The following is a 25,306-nucleotide window of genomic DNA, read 5'->3' as shown; positions in this document are numbered from 1 at the left end:
CGAAGCTTTGAATGGCCTTCAATGGTGGACTTCTACTCTTTAATTTTATTACATTGCAACCAGGTGACACAGGGGGAGAATCAGTAATGGAGGACGGGACCTTGGAGCATATGTAGAAGATGTGAGAAGAAAAGAGAGTGAAAGACAAAAAAATAAATGAATTAGCGTTACTAATTTACTATGAGCTAATGGCAATGGGTGCAAAAAAAAATTTAAAATATGTACAAGCTCGGCCAAACCAGGTTAGAGCTTCAAATATGGGTCATTTACGGATGAGCTATAGGCCCAAGTGATATTTGATATAATTTTGTCTTTAAATTCTAGATCTATTTTCTATTATATAGAAGAGTCAGGAAGCAAGTAGGTTATAGTCGACTCGCCCCTTCTCACAGAATATTAGTAGAAAAATATAGCACAGGCGATCGATAAATGAAAAACAAAAGATTTTTACGAGTTTATTTATTTCATTTTTTTCTATATAAATTGAAGTGGTCATACGTACAAAAGATTTTTACGAGTTTATTTATTTCAATTTTTTTCTATATAAATTGTAAATGGTCATAGGTGAGGTGACTCTGCTTGCCAACGAGGGGATATATGGACATTTCATAGATACTCCTTTGTGTGCTTGTGCAAGTTTTTTTTTTTTTTTTGGTTAATTGGACTATTATATATATTATATTACCAACTAAAGTAAAGCATTAGCATTGTTTATAGGGAGATCTTAGATCTCCCCTGCGCTATGATCAAGAGTGTTAATATTACAGTACAAAAATATTTTGGCCATCTCCAAACCACCTCCATTTTGGAGTCAAAATTGGAGAAATTTTGCTCTAATCCACCTGCAAATTTTCTCCATTTTGGAGGATGAACAGTCTCACTCCAAATTTATTTTACACTATTCATCCATTCTATCACTATTCTCTATTATTTTATTATTTTTTATTATTATTTAATCCTTTTAATTTATTGTATTATATATACCTAATTATGTTTATGTAATATCTTTATAATATTAATTTTACATCTTAATTTTAGCACATAATTTTGATAAAATAATTTTCGTGCATATATTATTTTTATGTAAAATTGTAAGTTAATTTTATTATAAGTTATAATTGTATAAAAAAATATATAACCATCACAAAAATGAAAGTTGCAAATATAAAATATAAGATGTTGCTAAAATTAAAAGTGAAAATTGAAAATACATTAAATTAAAAATACATAAAGTTGAAACTACATTAAATAACATAATAATTTAGTAGGGAGGTAAGTCGTTTCCAGATACACCAAAATCATTAAAGAATTGAGTGAATGAGATAAAGGATTGTTGTGTTTGTGGCTGTGGAAATTGTTGATTTTTTTTATCCATTATTCGTTTTTGTTCTTGTCACAAAAATTTGACGATTCGTATCGACAATAGAATTCACATCGATGAGTAAAATTTATTTACTTCTTTGAGTTCTTTTAGTCTCAAAGCTTCTTTTTTTTTGCCTTTAAAGCTTCTTTTTTGTCTCATTTGAATCTTTCATCACCTCACCAATCTGACTATTTTCTGATCGGACCATCTTCATATCATCTTCATCTATTTTTTTTTTTTTGCTTTCTTCACCCCACTAGGTCGTTGTCATGATGTGGAATCACCTGCAACATCCTCATTTAAAATAATTTTATTTTAAATGGTTATATTATAAAGAAATATAAATTATATGATATGAATATGTAAAAAAGGAAAAAAGATTGGATTTGTTTAATGGAAATAAGAAAATAAAATTTAAATAAAAAATAATAATATAATATAGCAGATACAAAAGAATATAAAAAGAAATATTCTTTTTTTTTAATAAATAAAGAGTAAAGGTTTGAGTTAGTTTACTCCATTTTGGAGTAAAGATTTGAAGTGAAGGGTTGTAGATGGCCTTAGGGTTGTTTGACTAGTATTCATTACTAGAAAATCATTTCTTTATTTTAAATGGTTATATTATAAAGAAATATAAATTATATGATATGAATATGTAAAAAAGGAAAAAAGATTGGATTTGTTTAATGGAAATAAGAAAATAAAATTTAAATAAAAAATAATAATATAATATAGCAGATACAAAAGAATATAAAAAGAAATATTCTTTTTTTTTAATAAATAAAGAGTAAAGGTTTGAGTTAGTTTACTCCATTTTGGAGTAAAGATTTGAAGTGAAGGGTTGTAGATGGCCTTAGGGTTGTTTGATTAGTATTCATTACTAGAAAATCATAAATTTTCGACGGAAAAAAATTGTCGGAAATTTCATACGGAATCGATTGGAATTATAAAAAAAATATCAATTATATTTTTAAAAAATATTTCGACCATATTTCCGACCAAATCGGTCGTATGTTTTGGCGCAAACGCCCGAAAAGTTATTTCTGACCGAATCTGCCAGTATTGAATTTTTAAAATTCGACTGGTTGACTCGTTTGACTTTAATAGCGACCAAATCGGTCGGAATTTATATTTTAAAAAAGGAAATATTTAATTAAATTTACGACCGAATCGGTCGGAATTTTTTTAAAACTCTACCCAACCCCCGTTCCCCAAAAACATAACACACTTTTTCCTTTCTTCCTCCTTCTCTCATCCTCCTCTTCTCTCCCTCTCGTCCTTTTTCGCCATCTTCCTCCTTCTAGGTAATGTATTTTCTCTATCTCTCTCGTTTCCTCCTCCCTTCTCCCTCTCCCTCCCTTTTCCCCTTAATTTTTTAACTTTTTTTTCGTTTTTCAGCAGTGGTCCCGCAGCGGCATCAAGCATCTTTCCTCTCCGGTATTTTTTCCAGCGAGGTAAATACTTTATTGATATATATATCTATATATCTTTTTTATTGTTAACTTTGTAGTAATTTTAGTTGTTGTAAGATAATTGAATTTTTTATATATGAACATCCTAGCTAGTTGAATTAGGTATGGTTGAAATTTTAAGGATTTTAATTTTTGTAGGTTTATTTGATTTATGTATGGTTGAATTGGCATTATGTAAAATTAATTATATATTTCTATTTGTATGCTATAAGTTTTTAAGGTTCCCTATAAGAAAAACATAACACCGTTGCCTTGAATACGTAATATGACATTATAATACGTTTTCGAATTAAATTAGTAATAGAATTTTTTAAGAAGTATATTCTAAAAGTAATAGGATTACATGACTAATGATATTTACTTATTCAATTTTATATGAATTGGACAACCGAAAAAATAATTATACTAATAGGATTACTTAATGTAATCATGTAGGATTACTAACATTTAGTTTTATGTCCTAAAACTAATAAGATTATAAGGCTAATATCTAAAATTTCGGTTATATCCTTTTATTATGAGTTATTATGCTTAATATTATAAAGTTATTTTTATAAATTATTGTATTCATACTTTTATAATAATATAGATATGTAGGAACTTTTAAAAAAATTCTTTACTTTTTTTAAATATATCTCCTAAATTGAAACGGAGAAAGTAATTAAAAAACAGTAAGGATATATTACTCGTGGCAAAACTCGTAAATACTTGAAGCGGTTAAAGCCGTCGGCATCTTTATCATCTCACCGTTAATTTCTATCTTATCCAACGGCTTAAAATCACGATCCGTGTGATCTACTCTAATTGGTCCAATTTAAAATCCCTCCACCTCTATATAAAATCATCAAAACCCAGTAGATTTGTTCAGTTTTTGCTTTCATCATTTCTTTAGAGTTCAAATTTCAAAACAAAATTCTTCTCTTTTACAGTAAGCAATAATGGCTGGTAGAGGAAAAACCCTAGGTTCAGGAGCTGCAAAGAAGGCTACATCCCGTAGTAGCAAAGCCGGTCTTCAATTTCCGGTCGGTCGTATCGCCCGTTTTCTTAAAGCCGGCAAGTATGCCGAGCGTGTCGGCGCCGGAGCTCCGGTTTACCTCGCTGCTGTCCTTGAATACCTTGCTGCTGAGGTTAATTTCGTCATTCACCTCTTTAATTATTTCATTTTTGCATAATTCAGTTTCTTTGAGTTTCAAATGCTAGGGTTTACAATTCTCTGTTATTAGTTAAGACTTTCGCTAATAATTTTTTTATTTAGAAATTTTCCGTATTTTTAAACAAAAAAAATATGAAGTGATTTGGAGTACTAGGTCAAGTTCTCTAATTTTTAGCTAGATCCGATATTAATCTCTTCATGCTTTATATTAAAGTTTATATGCAGATAATATTTATTATAAAATACAGTGCTCAAATAAAATCGAAAATTTCATCGTTTAAAGGAAGAAAGGGTTTGAGGAGCCAAAGAATTGAGGTCAAATAAAAAATCATAGTTTTGTAAAGTGAAGTCTATAATGACGGGGTTAATATCTCAGAAATGTTTGAAAGATCCATTATCAAAGGAAAAAAAATGTTCGCGCTTCAAATACACATGGCCTTAGATACCATGATATTGGAGGATTAATTAAAAAATGTAATTACTATGTTTCTGATTTTTGGAGGTGAATTTTGGGGGTGTTGTGTAGGTAACATGGTGTTAAATAAAAATGATTTTGGTGGAGTTATTCAAAATTTTTATTACTATGTATCTGATTTTGGGGGGGGGGGGTGAATTTTGATGTTATATAGGTGCTAGAATTGGCTGGAAATGCAGCGCGAGACAACAAGAAGACGAGAATAGTGCCAAGGCATATTCAATTGGCAGTGAGAAATGACGAAGAACTCAGCAAACTCCTTGGAGATGTTACAATTGCAAATGGTGGAGTCATGCCCAACATTCACAACCTTTTGCTCCCTAAGAAATCTGGTGCTTCCTCTAAGCCCTCTGTTGATGAAGATTAGACTTGGTTTCATAGTAGCTGTTCTTTGTTTTAGAATTTAGGATCTTAGGTTTTGTTTAGTGTTTTCTAAGTTCTTGTTTTTTAATATTGTTTGGTTAATTAGTTGGTAGGGGTTTATGTTGGTTTGTGAATACAAATGAAACAATGAACGAAGACCTGTGTCTATTTTCTTCTCGTTGAACTCAGTATCTCCTTACTGTGAGATTGAAATCAATCTATGTTAATGGAAAATACCTTCCTTAAATATGGAAACTTACAGTGTTAGAGCTAAACTATAGACTATATGCTGAGAGGACTGTTGCCTCTCATGTACATTTGAAATGCTGATCATTATTAAGCTCTAAAGAATACAGTAAAGAAAAGAGTACATTTCATTAGCTTTCAGTAAAATGTGATACTGATTGGTCTAGCTCTAAAACCTGGGAGTTGCATTCTGTCCATCAGTATGTATACCTTATTACCTTGGCTTTTGAGGAATTAACTGTTCAGCTGTTCTCTTTGGCTAAGCTCCTCTTTGGTCAAAAGTAACTTTTTGTTTTCCCTTTTAAAGTTAGGTGCTTGCTTAAAAGCACTAAATAAGTTCATTTTAGAAGCTAGGCCAAACATGCTACAAGTCAGCAAACAATATGTTTATGAGGAATTTTTAGAGATGCATTGAATCTTCTATTTATGTCCTTCGTCTTGGATAATTTTGCTGACGGGAGGGAGTACCAACTAAAGAGTAAGGGGATCCGGAGGAAATAAGAAGTTTGTTGATACAAAATTGAGTGTTTGGTAGTTAATTCCTGCTCTTAGCCCGATTCCAAGACCTGACCATGTTTGAAAGTTCAAGCAGCCTTGATCAACTATAGGAAAGTACCAGTTTTCCACAGTGAAGCATTGCCTCGAGTCATGTCTTTTGGAATTTAACTTTTGAAATAATAATAATAATCATTAATTATTATGATTAAATGCAAAATACAAGGACTCTTCTTAAAGTCTCAGTTAAATATAATGCAGAGACAAAAGAAAATTTGAAACACTTGAAACTTTCAATTTGTCCCATGAAAAGTTTCTGGCTCTGCTTTGCCAGAAATTGGCTGTGAAACATGCTTTACCAAATATTAGTTGGACTATGCGTGGCTTGAATTTAATTTGGCTATGCAGCGCCATTTTCAAATTCTCTAATAGTACCAAGTCCCAAGTCATTTTTTCTCAAAGTCTCCAAATCATTTTTCATTTCAATATGATAAACTACACAACACATTTGCTAATGTAATTGATTAAGTTCTATGGCCCTATCCTTAATTTTATTAGTTTTCCATCGGGTGTACCGCACTAGGATCCGGCTAAATTGGCTTCACGCCGGGAAGTTCCACATTTGGGGATAAAAGTGCTCCCTAGTAAAGACGATTCCATACCCAGGATTCGAACTCAAGATCTTACCACGACTCTTGCTGGTATTCTATCCTTTTACTTTTAGTTAACAATGTCATAAAGATCTAAGGTAAAAGCAAGAATATTTCTTTTCCTGCATTCTATCTCTCTCTACAATGTCAGCAGGAAATATCTAAGGCCTACACATTTTTCACTTTCCTTGCAAGACAATATTGCATGGTCATGAGGTTATACCCTTATTATCTGGTCAAGTGGATATTTCAAAAATCCACTATACACGTGGCTATTTTGGGTTGGCTGTAAGAGGAAATCTTCGATGGGTTGGATTTTTTAAACATAATGTATCTAAAAGAATCTAGTCATGCTTAACGGTGCTGAACTTTGCCAAATGGACAAGAAACCAAAAAATAAAAATATAGCAAATTGTCATTCACCAATTATAAAACAGATGATCATATTCTAGGATGAGGACTTTGGTCCTACTGAGTCATTTATATACAGTTGATGCAAGCCCATTAAACTCAAGCCATAAATCAAAAACTCTTTCTGTGTAGTAGCTGTATTCAAGAGACAAGAGTATTTCACTTTATTTCTACAATGGCAGCTGCTACAATGGCTCTCTCTTCCTCTTCTTTTGCCGGAAAGGCGGTGAAACTCTCACCATCTTCCTCTGAGATCACCGGAAATGGAAAAGTCACCATGAGGAAGACTGTTACCAAGGCCAAGCCAGTCTCTTCTGGCAGCCCGTGGTATGGTCCTGATCGTGTCAAGTACTTGGGCCCATTCTCTGGTGAATCCCCAAGTTACTTGACTGGTGAGTTCCCCGGTGATTACGGGTGGGACACTGCTGGACTTTCAGCTGATCCAGAAACTTTTGCTAAGAACCGTGAGCTAGAGGTGATCCACTGTAGATGGGCCATGCTTGGAGCTCTTGGTTGTGTCTTCCCCGAGCTCTTGGCCCGTAATGGTGTCAAATTCGGTGAGGCTGTATGGTTCAAGGCTGGATCCCAGATTTTCAGCGAGGGTGGTCTTGACTACTTGGGCAACCCAAGTTTGGTTCATGCACAAAGCATCTTGGCCATTTGGGCTTGTCAAGTCGTGTTGATGGGAGCCGTTGAGGGTTACCGTGTTGCTGGTGGACCTCTTGGTGAGGTTGTCGACCCACTCTACCCTGGTGGTAGCTTTGACCCATTAGGCCTTGCTGATGACCCAGAGGCTTTTGCTGAGCTCAAGGTGAAGGAGATCAAGAATGGTAGACTTGCTATGTTCTCCATGTTTGGATTCTTTGTTCAGGCTATCGTCACCGGAAAAGGTCCATTGGAGAACCTTGCCGACCATCTTGCTGACCCAGTTAACAATAATGCTTGGTCCTATGCCACAAACTTTGTTCCCGGAAAGTGATGTTCTTAAAAATGTGTCTCCTGTGGTATACATTCCTTTTCAATTCCGCGTTCATACTTAATTAGGAATATTTAATTACCACCAGCAAAATAGATCTGAAATAAAACAAATCTTAAAAGCTTTATAACTATTCTTTTTAACAGTTCATAATATATTTCACTTCCATGTTTTTCGATATGAATACTCTATAATAGTAACAATTATCGTTTTTAATGTTCAAATAAGAAATTGCAGAGCAAAGAAAATTGATATTGAAAGTGAAAGTGGGCAATGATTTTTCTTCCAGATCTATGCAAACAAGTTATTTAGGCATTGTTCTACTTATATACACACACCTATATTCTTGCTTCTAAACATTATGAAAAGTATTTACAAACAACATATATATTTGATTCACAATTTTTTAAACTAAAAAAGTAACATATTGTTCAGATATGTTGGCATTTCAAAGTTACTATAACAAATACTCCATAATAGTAACAACAAAGCCTTTTAATGTTCAAATAAAAATTTGCAGAGCAAAGAAAGTTGATACTGAAAGTGAAAAGTAACTCTGAAGTTGGCATTTCAGAGTTACTATAACAAATACTCCATAATAGTAACCAGAGGCGGACCCAGGACTTGAGCATAGCGGGGGCACCATCTTTAGTATACCAAGTACTAGTTAGCGATAAAGTTCGGTGTTCAAGTCTATAAAAACTTAATGATTATGATAACTATCATCAAAATACAAACTTCGATATTATCGAATATCATTAATTTGGTACTAATATAACATAAGTACATCGTACTCTCATATCAGGGTCGGAATTATGTGCTTCCACATCAAACTCATCTATAAAAGTTGTAGGAGACAGGATTCGAACTTGGGACATCATCAAGGAAGTGAAGGCACTTTGAGCACTTTCTTAAACCAACGCTTCCGTCCACCTTTTGTGATTAGGGGTACACTTAAAATATTCACGGGATCCTCACTGTATATACATATAGATATAAAATATATATATATTGTATTTTTGCCGAGATTAACGGGTTCCGATGACCCCCCACCTCCCAACGTAGGTCCGCCTCTGATAGTAACAACAAAGCGTTTTAATGTTCAAATAAGAATTTGCAGAGCAAAGAAAATTGATACTGAAAGTGAGGACAATAATTTTTCTTCCAGATCTATGCAAACAAGTTATTTAGGCATTGTTCTACTTATATACACACAACTATATTCTTGCTTCTAAACATTATGAAAGTATTTACAAACAACATATATATATTTGATTCACAATTTTTTAAAACTAAAAAAGTAACATATTGTATACATTACAAAAATTCATTGCCCAAGAGACCAGTGTTGTCAATGGCTCGCATAAAGCGTGCTTACCCCCTAAAGCTAGGTGCAAAACAGGCTGAGCGCCTCGCCTCACTTGAAAGAGCTTCAATCAATCACCATCCATTGACACTAAACGATAAACATCTCACTATTTTAACATCTTTAAATTCCTTTGTCCTTATTACTGTTATTGGTGCAATTGAATTATTACTCCTAAATTATAGATATAATACTTTGCGCCCTTTTTCATTAAAGCTTGCGCCCCCAATAGGCGCCAACGCTTTTTATCTTTGACAACACTGCATTAGACATAACTCATTATGAAATGGACCACTTTCTGAGACACCATATGTAATAATCAACAGAACTACTTTGTTCAATTACATTGAAACAAAGAATTACAAGATAAATAATGAATGAGAATTTTCCTAACTACTTATAAGTTTTAACTACAAGTAGGAGCTTTAGGAAAGGAAATATTGATATAGAACCATGTAATAGGTCGAATTTGTAAGCACATCTTCTGTCTGATCTCTCTCTGCTACAACTGAATCTTCTCTCTAAAATGAATATTTAAACAATCTTTCTTCGTTCCCTCCGAACGCTTCGCCAACCGGACAAAGAAGTAATCTTAGTATATTATCTAGGCATATCTGGCAAAAGATAGAAAATTAACAAAAAGAATAATGCTTACTAAAAGACTCTTAGTATATTAGAATATTATTATTAGAGTATATTAGAGAAACCCTAGCGTGACATAAAGTATGAATTGAAATATTATGAACCAAAATGAAGAATTTATGATAATGATGATTTATACAGCCAACCCCAACTAATTATATAACTTGGGATTGAGGCGCAGTTGTGGTGTAATGGTTTTATTTTTTTCATTCTAGAAAACACGAGATCGATTTTTTCCCGGATTAATTCATGTTTTTAGCTACAAAAGGAATAACAAATGACTCGTAGAGGCTCGAGTATATCATGAAGTAGAAGTCATAAATTCTTAGGGCTATCAACACATTGTATACTTGAAGGTATACTAATCAATGCAACATTTATATTTTAATCACTTACTTTGTTTTGTTTTTAAGATTTTTATGTTTTAATAGGTCTGCAATTTAAGGTAAAAATTACCCTATTTTATGAATTGTTTAGTAAATGCATCACTTTTAAGCTTGCAGTATATATCTATTCAATAGCAATTTGTAGATAATTGATGTATCATGAACTAAAAAGTGATTATTAAATACAATAAATCAGTGATTTTACCCTTCTAGACACCTCAATTGCATGTCTGCAAAAGAAAGTGAACGACTATTTTATATCCTATTTTTATACATTTTTTAAGTCATGAAATTAGAATGAATAGAGCCGGTGTCTCCTAAAGCAGACAAAATTGAAGCAAGCAAATGAAGAAAAACACAAAACCAGTTTCATTTTAATGAAACCTTACCTTAAGGAGTATCATCATCTGAACTAGAATCATCAATTCTCCGGTCGGCGATAGCTGGAAAAAGCTTCTGACGGAGATCGAGGGACGGTAAATTGGTGGACTCTGAAGTTTTACCTGCCAAATTCTCTTTCTTTGGCGTGCCATTTAGCTTTCTCTGAGCATTTTTCACCTCTATGCATACCTTATCTAAAATTACCAGAAAATCCCGAACAATAACAAACAATCGCAAACCTTCATCTTTCCCTGAATTTCCGTGGAAATAATCACCCGTGCTCTTAACTAGAGCCATAATTCTTTTTTCTTCCTCGAGTAACCACATGATGTCAACCTCAGCATTCTGCACAAAACTCTTTAGGGTCTGGTGAAACCTGTTTTCATCATCTACGTTCTTCATTTCTGAATTTAGGAAATCCCGTGATTTTTTTAGTGCATGACCAAGCTTGGACATTGTGCCTGTTAAGCTATCTGCATCTAAAATTGCAGCTTTTTTCACATTTTCAAGTTCACTACTCAAACCTGAAACGACCTGTAGACCAGTACTTCGATAGTACTCCTCCGAGTCCTGAGACTGACCCTCGGGTAGATCATCGGACTTGATGCTCGACATGCTGCCTCGCTCCCTGGAACGGGCAGCTCGTACACCTTCTGAACGGATTATCTCTTGAACAACAAAATGCAACAATGTAGTTTTCCCATCTATCCCTTTTACATCGGATAGTTTCAGAAGCGTGTCAAGTTTAAATGCTTGAGCACCACCACGAAATGTTCCATCATTCATACGATTGCCAGTTTTCAAAACAGCCTCAAGGAGCTTGTGAAACAGCCTGCTTTTTCGGAGTTCCGTGCAAGCAGCCTGGAGCATAAAATGAAGATGCAGCAAACACCAATGTGAGTATATCCATAGAAGACAAAAGAACGTTAAGGTTATCAATGTAAGATGCAAGAGAGATGCCGCAAAGATAGAAGCTTCTGCCTTCTATTTTGACAATGGTATGAAATACATCACTGAATCTAACCGTTAGAACAGACTCGGTTGTTGGATGGGAGGTTATTTGAGGAAATTGTAATATATGTCACGCAAGCAGATGATATGTTGTAAATCAAACTTTAGCAACAACACGCTTCATGGAGGAAGAACAGCATGTAGCGACACATTGGAAGCAATGAAATCCCTACAACTCATTGGTTCATCTGACAAGTTGACCAAGACTAAACTTTCAAGTACCACTCAACCAAATCCAGAGTAGTTTAGTGTACTTCAACCATAAAAAAATTAAAACAAAAAATTAAAAACAAAAAAATAAAACCAATATGAAACAACTACTAAAAGTTAGGAATATTTACTCATAATCCAACAGTTCATCATGATCAAGAACATTTATCTCACCTCCAAAGTGGCAAATGATTCTTTAACCATTGATGCCTCCTCCTGAAGACTGCACATAAAAAGCAAGGATTCTAGCCTCTTGAAGGCAAATGGAATATCAACCAAGACTTTCAAGAACCGCTCCGCAGGCCCAAGCCGAGAGAGATCCCCACTATAGAGCCTCAGTTTCAATTCTTCATCAGTAGTTGGTGCCATCTTAAGCAAAGTTTGAAGGAGTTCAGAAGGCAGCTCATTTCCTGAGTCAGTATAAAACATTAGTCACTGCTTTGGTAGATGCAAATGTACAACAACCAATATTTCCATTTCCAAGAAATAGCACCCAATTAAAATACAAGTATACTAAACTTTCTCCAAAAAAAGTAAAAAATTAAAGACGAATAATGGGTAAGCATCAAATACTTTTTTCATGAAATATAATTTATCTTTTTAGGATAAGGACGAATAATGTAAGTAGAATCACTAAAGAATCATTTTTTATAACGGTGGTGTCCAGACCACCTTGCGTGCAGCCGTGCACCTTAACTATTCCACCGTGTACCTATCACCCATCGAGTAACTCTGTCCGCCCGGACTTAGGCAGATGGAAAGCAATCACATACTCCCTCCGTTTCAATTTAGATGAGGTAGTTTGGCTCGGCACGGAGTTTAAGAAGAAAAAAAAAAGACTTTTGAAACTTGTGGTCTTAAAAGCTTAAGGGGTAAAAACTTTGTGGGGACGTGATATTTGTGTGGTTATAAAAACTTCTCATTAAGGGTAAAAAGGATAAAATGAAGAGTTTAAAGTTGAATTATTTCTAAATTTAAAAATGTGTCATTTATTTTGGAACAGACTAACTAAAAAGGAAAGTACCTCGTCTAATTTGAAACGGAGGGAGTACAATTTATTTGCTTGCTGAATTCACATGAAGAAAGATCATGATATACTAATATAAACAAATTTTATAGGACCTACAAACAATTTTCTTTCTTATCAGAGGGGGATAGACAATTAAAAGCAGCTGAACATGATGCTTTCATTGAGTAGCCAAGTAAGAGAATGGCGAGGCGATCAGTGAAAAACAAAAGAAAATTAGCAGAAAACATCTTAAATTGCTTTCCTTTGAGTAAACAGCTTATTTTTGTACTAAACCTAAAAAGTTTCTACCTTTCATTTGATTGCACATGATAATTAAAGACTATAGTACTCTTTCAGTTCTCAGGTTGATCTCAATCCCAATTAATCACAATAACACCCACATGCGCGAGATGTACCTTTGGGTGGAGGGGGACAATAACATATGTTTTCCAATAAGGTTACAAAGACTATTAATTTTAGTAGTTTCTCGATCTTGATAGGAGAGAAAGAAAGAAAGAAAGGAACAGAAGATCACCTTCTTTGAGAGCATCACAAACTTCTTCAGTTGTCACGTTTAAGGCTTTAAGAAGAATAGATAAATTTTGTGCCTTCCTTTGATCAATAATTTGAACAAATTGTTTGGAAGCATCTTGGGACGTAGAGTCCTTTGAACCATTCTTGTTTTTGTCAGCAGGAGCATATCCAAAGAGACTCTCTATCATCTCTTCGTCAAATCTGTCAAACGATATGCACTGCTCATTAAGCAACCTTACTCAATCAAAACAATCGTAGAGCAACATCAAGCAAGAAAAAAGTACACTTACTGGAAAGATCCTGATTTGATTTGATGCCAAACCATTGAATGGTCAGGGTTGGCTAGAACCTTATCCCAGAAGAAAGGCTTTAGCTTAGTTTTAGAAGCATCAGTCCCTGATCCCTCAGCTGAAGCACTAGAGGATGCATTTGATCCAAGAGGTGAAGGTCGAGGCGGCTTCAACCCCGTGGGAGGAGGACGAGGTGGAGTAGCACCAGGACCTGGAGGTGGTGGTGGCCGAGGACCAGCCTTCGCACGAGTTGGTATAGGTGGTGGTGGAGGAGCCCCTGGTGCAGGAGGGCGTGGACCGCTAGATGTAGGTTTCTGTGGTGGTGGAGGTGGCGGCGGAGCAGCTAAATTGGCTGGCTTGGCAGGAGACAGTGGGTCTTCAAAAGGATTCACCCTACCGGGAGGAGGTTTAAGCGGAGGCAGTCCATGTGTCCCGATCCTTCCGGGCGGTACCTGTGCAGAATCCCCTGCTGCAGCCACAGCAATGCCGGTAACAGTTCCTAAAGGGATCTCAGTTTTGGAAACATTAAGACCGTTCGGCTCCATGTAGAAACTTTTACCCATTTTATCGTCGGAATTGTCACTGACTGAATGATTACCAGCATTACTCATCGAAGCTCCTAAAACAGATGACTTGTGTAATGAAGCTGAAAGATTGAAGTCTCAGAAACATCAGTACACCAAAAGCCAAAATCAATACATACACATATTTATATATACAAGAGAAATAAGGAACAGTGTATATACCAACAGAATAGTCACTCATGCTTAAGCTAAGAAGAGGCCTCTCGTCATTCCTTCCTTTTCTGGATCCAGCCCCACAAACCTTGCAATAGCATATAAAAAAGAGTGCAACAACAACAAATGTGACAGCAGCAGTCACAAGAACTGCAACAAGAACTGTTTTCCTGTTGCTTTTTCGCTTATTTGAGTGTACATCTGAAGTAGCATTTTGACTAGTAGAAGAATGATCACTAGGTGCAGAGCTTTTGCTTGAATCATTGTAGTCTCGAGGGAAAAATGGCTTTGAAGGAGGACGGGCAGGTGGCGTAGAATTCGGAGTTTCAGAACTGGAAGTTTTTGCTGAATTAGGTGAAGGAGCAGGAGCAGGAGCATCTCCAAACTGAAGCAATTCACGCCGTGTAGGTGCACTGTACCAAGAAAAGAGAAAGTCGGTGCACCTGGTATACCATGTAGGTGGATGCTTCTCCTCTCCGGAAATAAGAAACAGGAGATTTTTCTTCACCATACATCCCATAAGGGCTTCCTTAGTGAGTGGATGCAAGATATTGACATGTTTCTCTTTATTTTTAGTTGACAATCTTCTATTAGAAAGGGTTTTGTGGCTCCCACTTGATTCTTCAAGATCTTCAACAGCACCATTAGCATGTAATAACTCTAGCCTACAGTTCAACCATAACAGTTCAGCCTGCAGCAGAAGATTACAATCAGAATTGCTTATGAATACTTATTCTCAAAGACGTACAAATGAAAATACTACCTATAAGGCTATAAATATGTAAGAGGAGAGAGAGCTGTTGATGCTGGTCCGAATTAAAAAACTTGGAAGTACGGAAAATTGAGGGGAAACATTTGGAACTTCTGATGAAAGAGTGACTGTTTGGATCAATATATAGGAAAATTGGTAGCAGGTAAGTGAAAGGAAACTATAGACCAGTAGAATGTAGCGTTGCCAATAGCGAAAAGCATAAGAAGTGCCTCGCTATAAGGGCTGGCTGGTCAAGAGAACAACACGACAATCACCTAGTTGATCTAAGGAATGAACTCAAGATTCCATCTAAATGAAGTGATGCATAGATTGCTCCATTCTTTCACAAAATGGCATATCAAATGCTTCACAAATTAAAAAGTGATGCTAAAAGCAAGAAAATTATTACACAGTACAAAGTTTGTGAACATGGATACGGAAACATATGCTCATTATGACGAAATACTGCTACATATTTCTCAAAAGTGGCGGGATCAAATAATGTTAATTTTTCATCGAACTGCTCCATAGGAGCAATCCATGACATTCATTCTATCCCTTTCCAAACACACTATTTTTCTAATTACAAATTAGGTAAACCAAAGAAACCTATTAAAACTTCACAAAGCAAAAAAAATATTCAAGCATTGTGTAAAAATAAATCAGCTAAAGAAGAAAGTTGTTAGTACCAATTCTTGGTTGATCTCCCCGGAACTGATTTGATTGACCAGCAAATGTTCCACCGACTTCTTGCTATCAGTTGCTGCTACTATAATAAAAAGAGTACTGATAAAAAAACACAATTGGGCTACTCCTCTTACACCCATTTCCTTTTGAATCAGCATAAACAAAGCAACCAATACTTATCATGAATAACTCAACATACCCCCAAACCCCAAACCCCTGCTCAAATCTCACAAAAGGCCAAGTCTTTGCAGCATTTACCACTAACCCTATGGAAATCTTCTGAAGAACACCTTTCAAATATCCAAATCACAAACTTCTCAAATAAAAACTCACTGACCAACTTCCTATTTTCATGCAAGAACTCAAAACAGTGGCATCAAGCACACTGTATAAACCAATAAACCAAAAGGGATTTCACTCCCTCCTAAAAATCCCACTATAGGTCAAGTCTTTACTGCATTTACCACCAACACTATCGAATTCTTCTCAAGAAAACCTCTCGAATATCAAATTCACAAACTTTTCAACAAAAATCTCACTGACCCACCTCAGATTTTCATTCAAAAACTCAAAAACAGTGGCATCAAACACCTGTATAAACCAATAAATCAAAAGGGATTTCACCCCTCCTAAAAATCACACAAAAGGTCAAGTCTTTACTGCAAAATCCCACTAAAGGTCAAGTCTTTACTGCATTTACCACCAACCCCTTTGCAGTTTTCTGAAGAACACCTCTCAAATATCTAAATCACAAACTTTTCAACAAAAATCTCAGCGACCCACCTCAGTTTTTTCAAGCAAGAACTCAAAACAGTGGCATCAAACATACACTAAATAAACCATAAAATAGAAAGAAAAAAAAACTCAGCTTTAACACAAAAGACCAACTGACTGAATCAAGAAGTAGTCAATTCAAGAAGGCAATATTGTCAAAAACAAACTAGAATAATTCCAATGAATTGGTCATCAAAGCCAAATTCTTTAACTTGTGTTTTTATCAGATCGAGCAAAAAGAAGCTAAAAATACAAAGAATAAAGAATTGTAAAGGGTGAGTTTAGGGAAGGCGCGTGAGTTGACCAGAGAAATTTCTTTTGTGTAAGGCAGCCGTGTCTGAACGCAGATGACAATGTTTGTACTATCTTTAATGCTGTTTCTTGCTCTGTTCAATTTATCTAGAAGTGTACAATTTAGATATTTTGTTCACTTCATTTCCCTGTATTTTTTTTTCTTTTCTGTTCGACTAGTAATTGAGTTTAATATTTACACACCACTAGGTGTAAAAGATATTTATGGTATCATATTATTTAAATGTCAGATATATATTATGATTCATCGGAAGTGTACATGATCGTTTGGTTTAAAAACAAATCATGTTTGAATTAATTATACTGAAATTAATTAAACTGTATTTGATAGTAAATATTTTTTATGTGGAATAATCGGTTAAACTGTATTCAGAAAACAAAATGATATAAAATAATCAGCTGAACTGTATTTGATAGTGACTTTTTTTTTCTTTTTTGAATTCTAATACTAGACACACTTTTAGTTTCCGTTGAAAAATTAGTATTTATTATTATCATAGAAATAAACAAGAAAATGACTCGCGTCGGAAAGGTATAATTTCGCATGTTGGATATTGGGGAAAATATACTACTACTTGTATTATCATGGACTTTTTTGTTTTCTCATGATACTCCTTTCGTTTTATATCACTTGCACAATTTTCAAGAATTTAAATTTATTATCTTTTCAATAATTGCTTTTTTACTAACGTGCTTTTTTTCATCATCTATATATATTATTCCTTGCGTCTCATATTAACAGTCGTGATTACAAAAAAAAATTATCTCAAATTATTTATCATTTTAGAAGTTCAGGACAAAATTAATTATATTTTTTTTTATCCTTAATAATAATTATCCTAAAAAACTACAAACACCATAATTATGAATAATTTTATTCAAATACCAAGAAATCAACCTTATTATCTTAAATATTTTAATCATATTTACACTAATGCAATCAATATTGTAAATACCGAAATTCTTTAAACTCTGAAAGACAAACGGGAATTGCCCACAAATATTAAGAAAATGAAGTTTGTCATTTAAGTTGCGTCGCGAAGCTAGATTGCCGAGAACGAGAACGGGTTCGGACGAGCCCAATAGCTTTGGTTCGAATCCCTGTATTTATTTTAGAAACTCATTAAATATATATAAATTATTAATTTAGACCCCATTAACTTAAAAGGATTATAATCCCGAACCCATAAGTTTGAAATCCTAACTCCGCCTCTACATCTCAACAATGACTTCAACAAGACCTTGAGAAAAGGTTTTCAATTTTCGGAAGGTTGACAAGATTTACCATTTCTAAAAATGATTCTTTTTCAGCTTTCGAAATTTATTGGATTCAATTAATTCACATTGAGTAGGCCTATTAAGGACGGTAAAGCATGTCTTGCGGAATTTTTCATTTTTAAGTTTAAACCTAATATACGTCTAAATATGATTCGTATCGGATAGACCTATTAAGAGGAAGCATGCCTTACAAAAAAAAAAATCTTTATTTTTAAAATCTAAATTCTAACTTAAAGAAGTAATGGTTCTTATAATGATTAGATTACATAGAATCCTGCCTTTTACTTTTAAATTTCCTATCCATATGCTACTTTTTCTTCTGTTTCTCTATTTAATTTTTGGTTGACAGGGGAAAGGTACAAAATGGACAGTAAAAGTGGTAAAAAGAACAGCCGTTGGTTTTCCGTTTTCCCTTTTCATTTGCTTTTACTTCTTCTTTTATGGGCAAGGAAAGTAAAGGGATAGGTGTAAAGGACTATATTAAAGTAATTATTAAATTGAGTCCTATTAATTAAATTACATAGTTATAAAGCTGAGGGTAAAGAAGCACTAGTCTTAAAATATGTTATCCTATTCTGCGGAAATAAAGTTTTTAAATTTTCGGTTAGGCCGGTTATTTTATAAAATTTGTACCATATTAATTTTTCGGTTATTCTATTATATATAATCAAAATTAGATTTTTCGAAACCGTCTCAATCATGTCGGTTTCTCTTCGGTGTCGGTACGGTTCGGTTAATTTTCGGTATTTTTTAAAATGTCATGTAAAAGTCACAAGTAGAACTAGAATACAATAACATATGTTCTTTTATAGGACTTAGCAAAACTCCCTAGATATTTTTACTGTTTAAATGGTGATGAATTAAAAAAACATAAAAGATGGCCAGAGTATAGATCCATCAACTATTCTACAACAACGTAAAAGAAATCAAGCAAAGACAAAGAAAATATAAATCACACGAGTGGAAAGATATTAACCAAGATGGGACTCAAGAATAAAGTCTATAGAAGATTAAATATTCAAAAAGATAAATCTAGATTATATGAAAGGAAACATATTCAATACATTGTAGTTTGCTACTCATAATCACTGAAATACTGTGTCTTGCTAATGAAGATGCTGAAAATAACTTAGTTTAAGTAGGAGTAGCATAATAGGTTTTAGAAATTAATATTTTGAGTTAAATTGGTCTGACTTATAACAATTTTCATAATTCCAAGGTCCAAAGAAAAATTTAATGCTTTATTATTTTTAAACTTAAGATATAAATATATTTTTCACATGTAAAATTTATTAGGTACGGTTTGATATTTTTTCGGTTTATTTTTATAAAATAAAAAACCTACCCTAATTATCGGTACGGTTATAGATTTATATAAAAACCTACGATTGTTTTTAAAAAAACCTAAAAATCGGTTCGGTTCGATCGTTTTTTAAATATCCATTGACACCTTTACCGTAGAGATAGATGCAATAATTTATATAAGGGGATTTAAAAGAATTTAGTATTTTATAGTTGAGATTTGAACCTATTACCAAGAATAACTATTGAACACCGCACTAAAATTTTGTTCAAAATTCAACAACTTACATATAACCAAAAAAAATTATTTTTACTCTATTTGCACATATAATTTTACCAAGATGATATTCAGTTAAACCCTTTTCTTCTACTCAATTCTGCCACTGCTAGCGAGTATTGTTATTTTCATGAAAAAATTACATTTATCACCAATAAAGTTTTGTGGTAGAATAGTTTTCATTAGTTTCATGAAAAATTGACACTAACCACCACTAAAGTCTGCAGTGAAATAAATAGCAAGTACTTTTCCATTCTTAATAAGTTAATAAGAGGTTTGGTGTTTGAATCCTGAATGCCGGGCCGACTCCAACCTTATGTGGAGTAAGGCTTGTATCTAAGGCCTCCAAATTTAGGGGGCCTCATTTTTTAAAAATAACAGGTTCATATGTATTTAAAAAATAATATTTAGTATTTTAAATATAAAACTAGAGTTTTTAATATAAAGGAAAGAAAACTTTTTATATATACAAATAAAATAATAATTTGACTTGCTTAAAAATGATGAATAGTTTTCATCACTTTTAGTTTTTCATTTTTTACTCCATTAAAAAAATTGCTCTCTTCCTTAATTTGTTCAAGTCAATTTTTTTTTTCAATCTTTTTATATTTCAGAAAATCCTACATATTTTTTATATTTCTCTTTGATATTCTTACTCACTTCTTTCTCTAATATTTTATTACTCACCTTCTTTCTCCAAGATTTCACTAGTTTCATCCATACTTTTAAGCTTCCAATAGTTATATACTTCTATTGCTTTGAAAAATCTTATCTAAGATCAATAATATCTCAAGAAAGATTAAATAAGTTGGTTATATTATTAATCGAGCAAGAATTATTAGAGAAAATCAATTATAAAAAAAATTTATTAACAACTTTATATCTCAAAAAGTTAGAAGAATAGACTTCAAATAAAAATATATCTTATAACTTTTAAAAAAAAAAATTTAGGTCTCATATTAAATTTTGGCTTTAAGCCCCGTACGTGCTTGAGCCGACCCTGCCCAAATGGAAACGCTTTTGGTAGAAAGCACTTTACCCTCGTAAGAATTTTCGGTACAAATTCGAACTAAATGGACCCTAATACAACTACTGAATAAACCGAATAAAAAATGAGAATAAGAAAAAAGACACTTACCAAATGCTACCACAAAAACATTGCTCTTTCTCCATTAAGTTCAAACTTATTCCAGATGGTTTTTTTAAAGAAAACCCAAAGAAAAATATTGGTGCAAGCATGGGTTTGTAGGGATAATTTTGCATATGATCATTTAACTTTTAATTTATTGAACCAAGTCATAATATTAATTTTTGTAATGAAAAATAACTCAATAATGACTACATTGCACAAAAGATAAAAAACGCCGAAAATGTTAAATCTTGTTCTGAAAACACAAATAGGTTACCACTTTAGTAACTCACCTTACATGCCATCCTCAACATGTGGTGCTGTGGAGGAGGTTGGTCTTCCCTTAGCTAGAGGTTTCGGGTCCGAACTTTAAGTATGAAAAAATCCTTGGCAGAGAGTGTTTTCTCCAAATAGGGCATTACGCGGCGCGAATCCGGATATAGTCGGACCCCAATGTGGGTACCGAATACAGGACACCGGATAAGAAATAAAAAAAATAACTCATTTTCTGACCTACTATAACAAAAAGTTCCATGAAGTGTAACATGGTGAAATACAATATTTGACGATCACCTGAACCCAACAACTTTTGTCCGATCATGTATAAATATTAAGAAATTTACTTTTAAAAAAAATATTTGGTGTACAAAGTATCTCGCATTTACACAGATTTCAAGTAAGGACTGCACCCTAATAAATTCACTAAATATTTTATTTTGAAACCTATCTTATTTTAAATTAACTTAAAGTCGTTGTAAGAACTCATAAAAATAAAATCATGGATCTGACTCAAGATGTTCATGGACATAAGGTAGGAATGAGTGTTTTGAAGTCTTAATATATATCCAGTGCACTGCTTTCAAAAGGGGATGTAGCTCAGATGGTAGAGCGCTCGCTTAGCATGCGAGAGGTACGGGGATCGATACCCCGCATCTCCACTCACTTGTCCTTTTTCTACCTTTCTCAGAAAGGTAAAAGGACAGAACCTCTCTTTTAATGTGTTGCTTTTTTGTTACTCTCTTTTACTTGTTCTGCAATGAAAAAGGAAATCAATTGAAATTCCAACAAAGTTCCAAAATTTACTAGTAGCATTTCTCTTGCTGTAAGAAAATTACTACTTCCATATGTTTCATTCATTTTGAATCTACAGAATGACAATAGAATCCAAGTATATGTAATTTAACCCATTTTTTCCATGACTTCTTGTAGAATTGTAGTTGTTTCTTGATAACATGTTTGTGTTTGAGGCAAGTTCTTTTGCTTCACAGCATCTTCAAGCTGCATAAAAAATGGAGCAAAACAACAACGAGGTTATTAGAAAGCTGCTATTCCTACATATATCAGAATTACGTTGCTCAAACTCTTCAAAAATATTGTTGGGTGTGTATCGGATTCAGAATTTTTAATATGGGGTGCCAATATTTAAAGAAGTAAATACACGAATAAGTCAATGAGATTCAATACATAGGATATATACATAAAAAAAATATTTACCTACCTACAACAATAACAACACATCCAGTATAATCCAACAAGTGGGGTCCCGGGAATATAGTGAGTACGCAGACCTTACCCCTATAGTGAGTGTAGAGAATTTGTTTCCAGTAGACTCTCGGCACGAGAAAAGATGATTTTTTAAACCTATCTAAACAGTATATTTTCCGATGAAGGGTGTCAGTTGAGATCCATTGGTGCGTGAAGGATCAGATCCAACACGTACACAATAATATTTTTGAAGGGTTTGAACAACATTATATCATGCAAATGAAAATCAACATGTGAACTGATACTACCTTTTCAACATTGTCAAATAATCGATTGGCGAGGTCAGTGAGAGGTTGCTTATCATTCACTTGAGCAGCTGAGATCACTTCATCAAAATCAAAGTACATGAATGTTGACTTAATGCACAAATACTTCCTTACATAATTCCAGGCATCTGATCCTATCAAATCTCCCAATGCCAAGAGATCAAAGGCATATCTTTTCAGCCTATACATTCTCCCTTTTGTTCCAATGTTGGCAATGTAGATTCCTTTCTTCAGAAATGATCGCGTACCCGTCTCCTTGTTTATAATGTCTATGTCAAAGGTTAAACATTTTCAACATATATGCAAAGCGGAGTGAAATTATGAATAGACGACTCGATTCTTGATCTCTTATCGTATGCAAGAACTAAGGCTCGACTCATGAACATCATAAGAAAAGGTGTAAAAGGGTCAAATCTGCTCCTGTACTATTCGAAATTAAGCAATTTTTGTCTAATGTTACCTCGCCGTTAGGAAAAAGTCTTATTTTTGCCCTTGACTCCTAATGAAGTCCGGCTTGAGGGTAAATTTAAACCATACTAAAAACTTCAGGAGTAAATTTGGACCTTTTTTTCTCAAATAATTTGGACACGTGTAGCAAAGTGAAATTATGAACGAATGACTCGATTCTTGATCTCTTATTATATGCAAGGACTACGACTCGACATATGAACATCATAAGAGAAGGGTAAAATGGTCAAATTTGCTCATGTACCATTCGAAATTAAGCAATTTTGTCTAATGTTACCTCGCCGTTAGGAAAAAGTCTTATTTTTGCCCTTTACTTCTAATGGAGTCCGTCCTGAGGGTAAATTTAAACCATATTAAATATGTAGGGGTAAATTTGAACTTTTTCTCTCGAATAACTTGGATACGTGGAGTCGTCTTATTTCAAGCTTGAACTCTATTAACGAAAATGACAGATACAAGACGATTTGCTAATGGCAAGTGTATGAATAGACCAAAAGTATAACGGATCAGAAAAATCGTATCCAAAGGTGAAATGAAGGCTTACTGTTGGATGCTGAGGGGACTGGCAAAGGACCATTGATAAAAAATCCATTATTATCTTCAGCTAGAGATTTTCCAATGCCAGAATTTGCAAATAAAGCAATTGAAGCAAGGCCTAATGCTAGTCTTCTTGTAGTCTTTGCTGGTAAGTTTTCTTGAATTTCTTCTGTCTTTTTGCTAAAAAAGCTAACTGGTTTTGTTTTCTTCTGAATTTTCTCAATACCATGAAGTTTGGGAATGAGGGAAAGAGCTTCAAATATGCAGTTCAAATTTGTTGTGTTAGCCATAATTGGTGTTGAAACAAGAAGAGAAATGATAGGCCATTGCACTTTTTGCACTTATATCCATTTGAAGAGTGTTGTTAACTACTGACCACTAGAAGGATATCCCAATAGAGGACAAATATGTAATTCCGTCGGTATTTTTTTTATTTATTTTTATCTGATATATATAGTTAGCGTTTTTTTTATATACCCCAAGTAGCGGAGATGCTAAAGAGTCATTTGGTAAGATGTATAAGAATAGTATTGAATTAGGTATATTAGTAATGCTGAAATTAGTAATACTGGAATTAGTTATGCTGTGATTATTTCTTATCGACTGTTTGGTTTGGTGTATTAAAGGTTTTGAAATACCAGTTCTATCTTTATGCATGCTTATCCATGTAGTAAAAATCATGGTGTTACTAATGTCATAGTTTGCTATATATGTGTGTGTGTGTGTGTATGTGTGTGTATATGTGAATAGTACTGAATCAGTAAGGTATATAACTAATACAAAAATACTACTAAATAAGGGATTAATAATACCAAAGCTTAATTACCAAAAACAATAATACCAAAACTTATACATGTATTATTTTTTCTAATACATCCCATCAAACGACCTCACAATGTGTGGATTTTAGGCATGTGTTAGAACCCTATCATAGATAGAACCTTAATATTTAAGTAGAGAAGGGTAGAAAGACGAGCGCATTATCCATCCAGATTTGAATCGGCCACCCGAGGAAAATTTTCTCAGTAATCAAATGAATATATGTTAGCAGTAAGGAAGAATTGTCAAACCCCAAATTTATGTGTCTACAAGTAATTCTTTTACTTAATATAAACAGTGTTTTCTAACAAGCAAAAGTTTTATGAATTATGATATTTTTTTTAAAGTAAAAGCAGGCTCAAAACTAATAACGTTCGTGTGCCAAAAAGTTGTAAACAAATTATTATATTTTGTAAAATTCATATAATTGTTTTATTCTAAGAATTAGTTCATTTGGCCCAAAAAAGAGAGACAGGTTAAAATAGGGCCAAATTTTATCTGACAAAAAAATTGGTGGTAACTCCATTTATTATACAATAGAGATATAGATCGTTTCGCAATTTCAAACATATTAATACTTTTGCGGTTTGAGCTTTAAATAATTAAAGAACTTTCATGTGCACAAGTAATAGATTAAATATATGATTTATTGCACTAGTGGTAATGCAGTGTAATTGACAACCATAGGATACAAAAAAGGAGATAGAATAATATTGTAAAAAATCAAGCCACTAGTTTATGTTGACTTTTGTTGGTTTTCTACTCGATGTCCGATACTTGTTTTCGGACTCAGGCTAATTTGAACTCGTGTCGTGTAAGACTCATTGAAAGGGGAATCATTTCTTATGAGGAATTTTTTATTTTCTAGATCTCGAATACAAGACCTCTAATTAAAAAAAACAATACCAATACTCTTTCTCTTCGATTTTATAAGACGTTGTTTGATTGGATTTCATATATTAATTTTATTTATGTATTATTTTAGCCGAAG

At 33.6% G+C, this 25,306-nt stretch overlaps 4 protein-coding genes and 1 non-coding gene across 6 annotated transcripts; 3 read left to right on the top strand and 2 right to left on the bottom strand.

Moving 5' to 3' along the window:
• The first annotated feature begins 3,697 nt into the window (after window positions 1-3,697).
• LOC107780380 (histone H2A.6-like) lies at window positions 3,698-4,982 on the top strand. Its single transcript, XM_016600905.2, has 2 exons — window positions 3,698-3,962; window positions 4,618-4,982. The coding sequence occupies exons 1-2, from the start codon at window positions 3,774-3,776 to the stop codon at window positions 4,828-4,830; spliced, it is 402 nt and encodes a 133-aa protein (XP_016456391.1). The 5' UTR covers window positions 3,698-3,773; the 3' UTR covers window positions 4,831-4,982.
• A 1,739-nt stretch (window positions 4,983-6,721) lies between these two features.
• On the top strand, window positions 6,722-7,650 carry LOC107780379 (chlorophyll a-b binding protein 50, chloroplastic). Its single transcript, XM_016600904.2, has one exon. The coding sequence runs from the start codon at window positions 6,804-6,806 to the stop codon at window positions 7,605-7,607; it is 804 nt and encodes a 267-aa protein (XP_016456390.1). The 5' UTR covers window positions 6,722-6,803; the 3' UTR covers window positions 7,608-7,650.
• A 1,615-nt stretch (window positions 7,651-9,265) lies between these two features.
• On the bottom strand, window positions 9,266-16,869 carry LOC107780378 (formin-like protein 5). 2 transcript variants are annotated; one of them, XM_016600902.2, is made up of 7 exons: window positions 15,611-16,869; window positions 14,180-14,861; window positions 13,434-14,079; window positions 13,145-13,344; window positions 11,775-12,010; window positions 10,388-11,240; window positions 9,266-9,584 (listed from the first exon to the last, which is right to left on the bottom strand). In XM_016600902.2, the coding sequence occupies exons 1-6, from the start codon at window positions 15,764-15,766 to the stop codon at window positions 10,389-10,391; spliced, it is 2,772 nt and encodes a 923-aa protein (XP_016456388.1). In that variant the 5' UTR covers window positions 15,767-16,869; the 3' UTR covers window positions 9,266-9,584; window position 10,388. The 2 variants fall into 2 exon arrangements, with proteins under 2 accessions (XP_016456388.1, XP_016456389.1); XM_016600903.2 differs by having other exon boundaries at window positions 9,266-9,535; window positions 15,611-16,761.
• A 4,676-nt stretch (window positions 16,870-21,545) lies between these two features.
• On the top strand, window positions 21,546-21,618 carry TRNAA-AGC (transfer RNA alanine (anticodon AGC)). The gene has a single exon. It is a non-coding gene; the product is annotated as a tRNA-Ala (tRNA).
• Window positions 21,619-21,718: 100 nt separating this feature from the next.
• Window positions 21,719-23,841, bottom strand: LOC107780377 (photosynthetic NDH subunit of lumenal location 3, chloroplastic). The gene is made up of 3 exons (XM_016600900.2): window positions 23,504-23,841; window positions 22,474-22,760; window positions 21,719-21,958 (listed from the first exon to the last, which is right to left on the bottom strand). The coding sequence occupies exons 1-3, from the start codon at window positions 23,784-23,786 to the stop codon at window positions 21,860-21,862; spliced, it is 669 nt and encodes a 222-aa protein (XP_016456386.1). The 5' UTR covers window positions 23,787-23,841; the 3' UTR covers window positions 21,719-21,859.
• Between the last annotated feature and the right edge of the window lie 1,465 nt (window positions 23,842-25,306).

Source organism: Nicotiana tabacum, chromosome 12 (assembly GCF_000715075.1).
Source record: "Nicotiana tabacum cultivar K326 chromosome 12, ASM71507v2, whole genome shotgun sequence".
NCBI lineage: Eukaryota > Viridiplantae > Streptophyta > Magnoliopsida > Solanales > Solanaceae > Nicotiana > Nicotiana tabacum.
Note: the sequence above shows the minus strand (reverse complement) of the source record. Positions and strands in the feature narration are given on the sequence as shown.